The sequence below is a fragment of the Anopheles coustani genome, chromosome 3 (genome assembly GCF_943734705.1).
Source record: "Anopheles coustani chromosome 3, idAnoCousDA_361_x.2, whole genome shotgun sequence".
NCBI classification, from domain to species: domain Eukaryota; kingdom Metazoa; phylum Arthropoda; class Insecta; order Diptera; family Culicidae; genus Anopheles; species Anopheles coustani.
In genome coordinates, this window is record NC_071288.1 from 50,581,696 (window position 1) to 50,592,631 (window position 10,936).

The 10,936-nt window shown below is 46.3% G+C and overlaps 1 protein-coding gene across 1 annotated transcript; it reads right to left on the reverse strand.

Annotated features, from left to right (window-relative positions):
* Window positions 1–1,390: 1,390 nt before the first annotated feature.
* On the reverse strand, window positions 1,391–4,611 carry LOC131262505 (uncharacterized). Its single transcript, XM_058264529.1, has 2 exons — window positions 1,744–4,611; window positions 1,391–1,552 (listed from the first exon to the last, which is right to left on the reverse strand). The coding sequence occupies exons 1-2, from the start codon at window positions 4,609–4,611 to the stop codon at window positions 1,391–1,393; spliced, it is 3,030 nt and encodes a 1,009-aa protein (XP_058120512.1).
* Between the last annotated feature and the right edge of the window lie 6,325 nt (window positions 4,612–10,936).

The following is a 10,936-nucleotide window of genomic DNA, read 5'->3' on the forward strand; positions in this document are numbered from 1 at the left end:
TGGCACTAGCGGTCGTGAATTTAAACATTGTCCGACTTGGGCTAACAGAGTTACCATTCCCTCATAAGTTAAGCTCGTATTTCCTACTGTGCGAACAATATGTTGTTTTACGGAACGTACCGCTGCCTCCCAAAGACCACCAAAATGCGGAGCACGTGGTGGAATGAATTTCCACTTAATTTCGTTGTTTGCACACCAGCTGAAAATCTCGTCTCGCTCTTGTTGAATGCATTTGAGCATCTTATAGAGGCGATGAAGCTCATGCGCGGCGCCCTTGAATGTCGTTGCATTATCGGAGTGAAGTTCTGAGATATTCCCTCTTGTTGCAACAAAACGACGAAGTGCTGCCAGAAAGGACGTCGTCGTGAGATCACCCACTAATTCAATGTGTACCGCCCTGGTCGCGAAACACACGAATATAGCTATGTACGCCTTCGTTGGGCTGCGGTTCCGAATCGTTGATTTTAGCAATACTGGTCCGCAGTAGTCAATTCCACTGACAGCAAACGGTCTCGTAGGTGTTACCCGTGAAATTGGGAGGTCCGCGATGCTTTGCTTCACCAATGTTGGCTTCGCCTTGAAACATTGTTGGCAATGGTGGTAAACAGACTTAGCGAGACTGCGCCCGCCAATTATCCAAAATCGTTGACGTAGTGTGGCTAATAATAACTGAGGTCCGGCGTGCAATAATTTCAAGTGATACGCGACTGTCAATAACTTGGCCAATGAATGATTACTGGAGAGCAGAATCGGGTGTTTGGTCGCGTCCTGAATCTGCGCATTGTGAAGCCGACCACCGACTCGCAGTAATCCCTTTGAGTCAACAAAGGGCGATAGCCACCGCAGCTTCGACGTTTTCGGAATCTCCTTGCCATGCTTTGCGGTATGCAGTTCCTCTGCAAAGCTATCCTCCTGCGACAACCGGCACAACTGGATTTCAGCCTGGAGAAGTTCGTCCCGTGTTAATGGTGGCACTCTCTCAACCAGTGACAGCTGTTCCGGTGAATTTCCGTCTTCCGTGGTTCTGAATGCGCCGCGTCCTGTCAGGCAATGAATAAAACGCAGACAAAACGCCATAGATCTGCGAAGGCGATGGTATGCCGAGAATGATGCAAAGAGTTTGTTGCTGAAATCTGCCGTCGTTGATACGGCAACCACACGTGGCGTCACTGCTCTTTCCTCCGATACACAATCTCCCTCCTCTGTAGATAGGTTGTGCACAGGCCAGCTTTCTTCGTTGCAGGACAACCAGTGCGGGCCATGGAACCACCGATCGCATTCCAATAGCTTATCTGCATGAAGACCACGCGAGATGTCATCTGCAGGATTATCTGTGCCCGGTACATGCTTCCAGCACGTAATGCTGGACTCCTTCTGTATGAGAGCCACCCTATTTGCCACATATGGTTTCCAACGTCGAGGTGAGGAATTCAACCAATGTATCACGGTCATGGAATCGGTTCAGCATACCGTGGAATGTATAGTAATGTTTAAGGATTGGCTGACCTTCCGGTATAAGTGTGTTGCCAGTCGAGCCGCACATAGTTCCAATCTAGCGATAGAATGCGGGTTATCTAATGGAACGATTTTGGATTTGGCTGCCACGAGTTGAACAGAAATCCCGTCTCGATTTACAGTTCGAAGGTAGCAGCATGCCCCAAATGCAGCTTGGGATGCATCTGCAAAGATGTGTAGTTGTATGCTCGTGGGTTCCCGGCTTGATATGTAACGCGGGATGCGTACTTCCCGAAGAAGATGTAATGTAGAGTAAAACTTGTGCCATTCCTTTTGGACCTGTGATGGCAGCTCAACGTCCCAGTCCCAAGCTTTCCCGTCTTGCTTTAGCAACCAAAGCTGTTGCATGAATAGCTTGGCTACTGTTATTGCTGGTCCCAACAATCCGAGTGGATCAAATATCTTTGCAATGTAAGACATTGTTATCCTTCGTGTCCATATTGGTGCTGTAGATGGAAGATCGATCCGGAACCGAAGCAAGTCGAGGGCTGGCTCCCATACAAGCCCGAGAGTGGATACACATTGCGCGTCTCGTAATTCGTATGTTGGTAAGATCGCTACGTCTTCTGGTGGAATGCGAGAGAGCACTTCAGGTATGTTCGATGCCCACTTTTTTAGCGATAAACCAGCTGACTGCAGCATTTCTGTAACTTGGCTCACTATTTCGATTGCATCTGTTTGATCGTCAGCACCGGTTAGTAGGTCATCCACGTAGAAATCGTACAGTACAGGGCTAACTGCGCGTGGATATTGCTCCCCATGATCGTTTGCAATCTGCTTCAGAGTTCGTGTAGCTAAGAATGGTGCCGATGCCGTGCCGTAGGTAACCGTTTGTAGTTCGTAGGTGCTTATGGGTTCTGCGGAATTTTCTCTGTACCGAATGCGAAGAAAATTCTTGTCTTGGGCGTGATGAAGGAATTGACGATACATTTTCTCCACGTCTGCAGTAATTGCTATCGCATGAGCCCGAAAACGCATGACAATCGAAAGCAGATCTTGCTGTACTACCGGACCGATGAGCAAAGTGTCGTTTAGTGAAAACCCGGAAGTTGTCTTGCAGGATGCATCAAAGACAACCCTAACCTTAGTGGTCGTACTGGTCTCCTTTACTACTGCATGATGCGGCAGATAGTAATGCGGAACTGAATCATCAACGGGTTCGCTAAGTTTCTTCATGTGCCCCAAACGCTCGTAGTCCTTCATAAACTTGATGTATGCCTCTTTCATTTGCGGGTTGGAATTCAGCCGACGTTCCATTCCCGCCCACCGGCGATCGGCGATCTCCTTGGAAGCTCCTAAAATTGTATTGGCATTCGAGTTAAACGGTAAACTAACCACATACCTTCCCGCAGCGTCCCGAGTCGTCGTAGAAACGTAATGTTTCTCGCAGAGGTCCTCCTCGGCCGAAAACGTTGTTTCGTTGGGAAGGGTTTCGCATTCCCAGAACCGGTTCAGGATCACTTCCAGTGGGGTGTCTGACGTAGCCACATGGCAAATTCGTGGAGCCTCCTTTGCAGCTTGGGCAGTGTTACCCGCGACGACCCAACCGAAGGGAGTCTCGACCAGCCACGGACGTCCCTTGCCAAGCGACCGTTTCCTTCCGGAATGAATCTCCCAGAACGCATCTCCCCCGATGACGATGTCAATTCTGCCTGGGATGTAGAACGATGGATCCGCCAAAACTGCATCTACCGGCATCCTCCAGGAAGACACATCAGTGGGAGTCGTTGGGATGTCCGCCGATGGGTTATTCAGGATCAGGAATTCCATTTGAGTCGCGAACGGTTGTATCTTCGACTGGACGGTTGCCACAATCGACCCGTTCACCAACTGTGACGCCATACCGATGCCAGAGATGGAAATGTTGGCCTTAGAACGAGAGGCCATTAATTTCCGAGCGAACGCTTCCGAGATGAAGTTAGACATCGATCCGGAATCGAGAAGCGCTCTCGCCTCGTGCCTTGTTCCGTAGTCATCGACGAGATGTAGCACCGCCGTCTCAAGGAACACCGTTTCGTCTTCCGAGTTCACTCCCATCGATATCGTCGAAGAAATGTGTAGAAGTGAATGATGACGCTCCCCACACGTGCGACAGGACCGATCCGACTTGCAGTCCTTCGCTAGATGCGTATTGCTTAGGCAATTCCAGCAACAGCGCTTCTTTGCCACGATGTCGCGTCGCTGCTGCACATCCTTGCCGTTGAATATTGGACACATGCGTAGCGAGTGATTTTCAGCGCACTCCAATAAACACCGTGGTTGCCCCGAGGATTTGTGAATGGCTGCGGTGTTTGTAATGGCTCTTCGTGAGGTATTTTGCCGTGCGTTGCCGGCCACCTTAATCGTCGAATCCTCTACAATGGTAAGGCTTTTAGTGGATTTGAGGATCTGGATCCGATCTTCGACAAATTTCATCAGTTCCTGATATTTGTCCCGCTCGAAGTGGACGGAATGCTTCTCCCACGCAAGAATGGTCTCGCTGTCGAACTTCATCAGCAGCATGTTGGACAAAGGAGTATCCCATGCCTCCACAGGTTCTTTCAGCTTGGCCAAACCATTCAAATGCCGTGTGAATTCATCCACTAAATTAGTTAGATCTTCGACGCTCTCTGATTTTACCACCGGAAGAAAATGAAGTTTCCGCCAATACTCACGAATAAGGCTACGTGTATTGTCGTATCTTTTCAACAGCGCCTTCCAAGTGACCGCGTAGTTTTCGTTTGTTAACGGTGTGTGCTCGAAGGGTAATGCAGCGTCGCCCTTTAAAGATGACAGTAGATACTGCAGTTTAGCAATCGATGACAATTCTGCCGAATCATCGATCATCGATACAAAACGGTCGCGAAACGAGAGCCATTTTGTAGAGTCGCCGTCGAACGTAGGCAATTCGATTTTTGGAAGCCGAAGATTGGTTGCAGTTGGCCGTCCAAATGCCATTGTTGAGTTTGCCAGCATCGAAGAATCTGGTGTCTCCTTCGGAAGATTCGTCCGCAAGAATGCCTTCAAACGTTGGCAACGCTCCTCCATGTCAATTCTATCGCTGATACACGATTCCAACGCTTCACTGCTATCATCGAGTTCTTCTAATTTCGCCATCGCTGCGAAGAAATCCTCCTCTTTTGCTGCTGAAGCCTCTCCAATGCACCTGGAAGCTGACCCACTTCATCCTTGGAGAACGTGGTCACAAATCTTTCAAGCGATTTGATATTCTCCAACGCAACCTTCTTTTTATGCTGAGCCGCTTTGAGTTTTTTCTCCATTTCTCTTAAAAGTTTTTTGTTTTCACTGTGGCCTTTTTTCGCTGTCCCCCAAGGGTTAACCGGTGACGCGCTGGAAGATCAAATGCGCGCGAACTCTCTCAAACTTTGATGGCGCGCAAAACGTGATGGCGGTTAGATGATGCAGCACTATCGAGATGCGGTGAGATGCGTAGGCGACTTTCACTAACTTCGTATTGTGTGCACTCTTTCTCACTGCACTGTTGTTTGCGTTGCACCCGTTGTGCAAATCCCTTGCGTTGCACTCGTTGTGCAAATCCTTTGCGTTGCACTCGTTGTGCAAATCAGTGTTCACAATTGACGAGGAACTCGTCGAATGTTCTCCTAACACTTGCTTCGCGGTCTTGACGTCGTGAACGTCGAAGAAAACAATTGTCCGTAAGACACTGCGTACGTCGTAGACGTAAACCGAGATAATTGTTCGTAAAACAATTACTGAGTAAAACTTTCACTCAACACGAAAAATCCGGTTCGAAGGACCAAATGTGAGAATTTTCGGATGGTCTTCGTGCTGTGCAATTAAACCGTACACTTTGAGCTCCAGTTTGCTACTGTTTATTAATCTGTCAAATATAGTTCATTCGCGTTACCTTATAATTCATTTGACTTAGTTCCTATTTCCCTTTTCATTAATCCTTTTCGTTAATCCTTTTTTCTATGCTAATGATATCCGCCAGAATGTAGGCAACATACTTGACTTTAATTCCCACAATATTTCATCAATGCAAAAAAACAGGCTGTTCATATGTGGCCATTTGTTTGTTTGTTTGTTTTTTTTTTTAAATTAAACATATTTCGAAATAAATCAAGTTCATTTTTCCTCCAATACATCTTTTATTAAACAATAAATCACTTCTCCAAAATAATAAAAAAAATCCAAGAAAGCATTCAGAAAGAATGGTTTCGACGACATTGTAGAATTTAAAAGGATTCATTGAATGGAAAAATCAAAATGCAAGTTCATGTACATATTGGTGCTAATGTAATTATAAATAGATTAAAATTAGATTAAAAATAGAAAACAAATATTCACATGGAACATTCAACATTATTCGTTGTAGTTTTAGGAAATGGGTTTTGATTTTTATCTTAGAATGATTGTTTTACCGTTTTCATCGTATGGCTCTATGATCAATTCTACATGAATTTACTTGTTCAAAAGAATCCGTTAAATCCTCCGAGGGAAATGTAATGCATGTTTTTACTAAAACAAATTACATTTATTTCGTTCGATTAGATTTAACACCGTTTCAAATTAACGATACATGAGTTATTCACATCACAAAGTTAAATAACCTCACAGACTACCAAAAGCACATATACTTTTAGAAAAATTAATTACATTTAAATCACCGTACGTAACAGAGATTTACAGTGAAGCAAGGGCTTCCTTTATGGCAAATTCAATCGTATCAAGAGCTCGGTAAAACTTCCGCATTCAACATGAAGCATTCGAGCGTTCCTCGCATGATATGCTTACGGATGGATTTGCATTTCAATTCTATGTCAATTCCCAATCGAACGCGCCCATCTCCCAACCCTTGAGGTACAAGTGTCTTTCCAACTTTTCATCGCTAAAGTTTTCACCGGCTGGTACCGGGGATCTGCTCAACCCACCACTTCAAACGTCACCACAACCGCCTGCCCGTCCACACAATCGGCCATGCAGTGGGGCACACTTTCCACCGGCATGCCGACCGAGAAAGGATAAGAAGTGCAGCAGAACCCTCCCGAAACTCTTCCGAGTAAGGCGCATTTCCACGTGGTACGGAACACCAAGCGGCTGACTTCAGCAATCGCACACCGGAAGCAAAGGACGAGAAATTCAGGAAAAGAAAAACCAAGTTTAAGCACAAACAAGCCAGCACACACACACACCCGAGCAAGGTATATCCATGTTCTCGCCCCTTCACATCGTACGCGGATCGATTTTCCGGCGGCCCTTTGGCTTTTGTTTTGCGTATCGGTTCCGGCTGCGGGGATTCGTGCAAAAGAAGGCTGAGCTTTAGGGGGTCAACGGTGGGTCGTGTGGATAGGAAAATTGGGCATAGAAAGTTTGCCACATGGCTCACAGGACGGCCCGCCGAGCTGCCACACCGAGGGGTTTGCTTTTCGGCAGGTTGGATAATCACATTTTCCCGTCCCACGAAAACCCGGCGAGCGCCAGCTTCACGACCGTGCCATCATAGGGCCGTGGTCAGGTCATAGTCCTGTCGTATCCTATTTTTCTCCTTCTTACCTTCTATTCTCTCGCCCTCTCTTTATTTCCGCAATGAGTGCAATGAAAAGACCTATTCCGTGCGCGACTACTTTTGCTTTCAGGCGCACGTGAAGCAAAGCACGTTGTTCGATAGTGCGATCCATTCGAAGCAGCTGACGAAAGTGGACGTTCATTCGTGAACGAACCCCCAAAAATGTGCTCGCACAACGACTTCACGCAGGGCCGTGAACACCGCCGTGAAGAGAGACGCACGCGAGCAGCATCAGCACGATCGTCCGGTTAGTAGAAATGCTCGCGCGTTGGTTTTCCCTCGGAAATTCATCTCATCAGCAGCGCGGCCATATCCCGACGACTCTCGAGAGTCATAGCGCCGCCGTTGTGAGCGCCACGATGTAATACACATTTCCACAGGTTGTATAAAACATTACACCGCCCGGCAGTCGGCAGTCATTCGTGTGCGGTTGGTCGGACGGTTCGAATCGCACGGTTTGAGAGCTTCCCTGGAGTTGCTCCGGGAACTTGCGGGAGCGTGTGTGGCCGTCGTGCTGCTTCTTAACAGTGTGCTAGTGGACAGCCTTCCTGGTGCGCCGGGGGTTGGAAGATGGGCAGTCGTGGTGCGGTGAAAACACCGAACGGATACGGTTTGAGTGGAGTGTACTGAGAGCACCAGAAATCGCTTACGTCGGGCGGTATTCCCACATCCTCTGGAGGGTGCTGACTGTGTATGTACGTGCGCTTGCTGGCGTGAAGTAGTAGCTACGAGCCGCAAAGTAGTGACGTCAGCGAATGAGTCCTTGTCAGCAGAGGTACGAAGGCAACATCGGTGCCGTGCAAGGTGGTTTTTTTTGTGCGTTTATTATTTTATTCTTCGGTTGCTCTGGTGAATTGATGATGGAAGGTTGACTAACCTACGTCCTGAAAAGAACCACCGAAATCTTTAGCGTAAGAATACGTGTCACGTCCGCGATGCGAACGGTAGCATGGTCCGATGTTGGTGGAAACGTGAAACGATGATGGTTTTCCCGACGACGACGGCTGACAGGTGGAAAGTGTGTGTGTGTTTTTTAAACGCGTGGCACTGTGGGTTGGACGGTCGGAAGGTCGGTGCTTTTATATCCGAAATCTCATTTCTCGAAAGTGAAAGTGAAACTTGTTTTTATGCCTAAGCGTATTCGTGTGCTTTAGTCTTTCTTCGTCATCCTTCCATCAGTTTACGTTTTCCCGACTGACGGGAAGGTTTTCACTTTCCATTTTGGTAATTTGTTTGTTGTGTATCCTTATTATCTTATCAATTTTATTTATGGCAGGTATTACATTTTAAGATGAAGTGAGAGTCAACTAATACTGACTTGAGAACCAAATAATAAATAAATTTTTAAAGGAGATAGGACCATCGTTAAGGATCACAATCAGGATAGTAACAAGAGTAACTTCAACTAATTAACTTTCATCGATCTTCAAACAATCATGTTTTTCTCCAACAATGTGTAATAATGATTTTTGGTTGAAGCCTTTTGTGATTTCTTCTTCAGCTTAATGTAAAACAATTTTAAATCAACGAAACGAAACTAACTCAAAAGAAGAAGCAACAGAAATTTTACTGACCATCTGAAAGTTCTTCGGTTAAAGTGAACGAAAAGACACTAAAACAAGTGACGCCCGGCGGGGTGGAAAATAAAAAAGACAAACGCAACAAAAAGAACCTCCAGCGAAGGGATACACGGATACCCTCTTATCGTCCGGCGGTCGGAAGAAGGTAAGGATTGTGATACTGATTCATTGCCATGTTTAATTAGACCACCTCAAACCCACGGCAGAAGGTGCGACGCCGGGAATTGAATCACTAAACTTAATTTGTTTCACCCTAATGGAATAATTATTGACCGGTTCTGGGGCGGTTCTCGCTAATGGTGCACGGTTAAAAGATACTTTCGTGTCCGGATGGAAAGCGGTATTAATTCGGAGCGTGGCTTCCTCGAGCAGAAAAGTAGATTAAATTCTTCCCTTCCGGGTTCGATAAAGTGCGGGACGGAGTTGATACACGAACGTAGTTCTTCGGCCTAACAAGGGCCAATGTGTTTAGCAATCGAATGGATTCAAGGAACCAAGCATTTCGTGGAAAACAACAGCACCAAACCGCGATGCTCAGCTCACATGCGACAATGTAACTAAATCCAATGTGGTGTCAAGGACTCAAAGTGATTAAAATATTCATGTGCCATCGAATGTTCGTTTGTTTTATTTATGTCAACGAATCTAAGAATAGTCACGGGCAAGCGGTGGGTGGATTTAATTAATTATCAACGCGTATGTTAAGCATTAAGCACAAGTTGTTTAAATGTTAAAAGTTTGCTATAAGAGATGGCATGAAAACTATAATTAGAAATGAATACAGCATAACACCTTCGCTTGCATTATGGAGGAAAACAGTGATGTTTACATGGTGTTTGTAATGCATCAACCGACTGAATATGCATCAGTATCATTTGCATTGATAATGCCTATGGCACCGGGCAAACAAGTCTTAGAATATCAATCAGTAAATGAATACCCGAAGATAGCGAAGGAAAAGCTAGAATAACGAGCGAAAAAAAGACTCGCTAGAAACTGATTGGAACGACACCCAAGCGATGCAATGTCGACGTTTTTATGCTCGTTTTTGCAAATTAATGATTGTGGTTCTTTACAGCATCCCTCCCTATCACCTCGCACGCCCAACGTATGCAAATGCACGTCGCAACGGAGCGCGAGACGTGGGAAAAACCTGTCCGGAAAAACTAATCGTATTATATGGAGCATCTTCTTTTCTTTTTTGCGCCATCTCCCCATTCGCTTGCAATACTCCACTAATCGGCGGCGGATGGATGGCTCTAGATTTGCGGTTAAGTGCTGTTCATACATTGCCCCCTCTAGCGTCTGCCCCACCGCCCTAGACGGTCAACCCCACCTTGACGCTCGGAGTACGTAGCATCAAACACGATGAACACACACGCGTTCGTGTTGCTTCGACTTATCAGATAAGCACACTCAACATCGGTCTCGGTAACACGCTTCCGTCACCCCCTTCGCGGGGGCGCGGAGGGCAAGAAATGGTTAGGCAAACACTTCATATATGACCACAACACTGCACATTAACCGACACGTACGTTCCGGCTTCTTGCCTTACCTTGCCTTGGCGAAAGGTCAAGAAGGAGTGCGGGCGAAACGGGGTTCGTCCACCACCGCCGCCGCTCAATAATGTATTCCAAAGCCGTATATGACGATGGAAAGCCTGCGCCGGATGGAATTATTTATGGAGAAAGCAAGCCCCGGCCAGGACCCCCACGGGCGATAGTGGACGCAAAAGACAACAACAACGGCACACCAGGGCACACAACAACAACAAAAAAACACCGAGTAACAACATAATGGAGTGCCATCATGAAGTGCCGCCGTGCCGCAGCATAAAGAGCGCATATCGGGCGATGCATTAATCGAATGTTGGGAACATTGATTTAGAGCTGCCTTCGCAAGCGCTACTCTCCGGCTACTGCCATATTTATGACTCAATTACTGGGACCGTTTGGAATCAATCGTTCGTGAGCGCGTGACGCACTTCCACGTTGTTTGGTTCAACTACGATACAATGGTTCACTATATTAGGCCAATTGGTGCGACTTGGAACCATTTTGGATAGTGGCCCTATTTTTCGTGTTCTAAAATTCAAAGAAATTTTGTTCAACCAACGAAAACGGTTCCGGAAACTTTGTTAGCAAATTCGCTGGACTTGAATAAAAATATTTAAAACATTTCTTCGACCATGAAACTTGATCAACTGTAAACATTTCTCTGAAACGTGCATGAGCAAAAGACAACGAGCACCATTGTCAATTGTTCAGTGACCTGTTTTAAAAAGCGTATTTAATCCCCCCAGTTTTGTTAT

Excerpts from the sequence above, each read along its gene's own strand:
- LOC131262505 (XM_058264529.1), bottom strand. The coding sequence starts at position 4,611 with ATGGCGAAATTAGAAGAACTCGATGATAGCAGTGAAGCGTTGGAATCG. Across the intron at positions 1,553-1,743 it reads CATTACATCTTCTTCGGGAA|ATTGGAACTATGTGCGGCTC; the intron begins GTACGCATCCCG and ends TTCTATCGCTAG.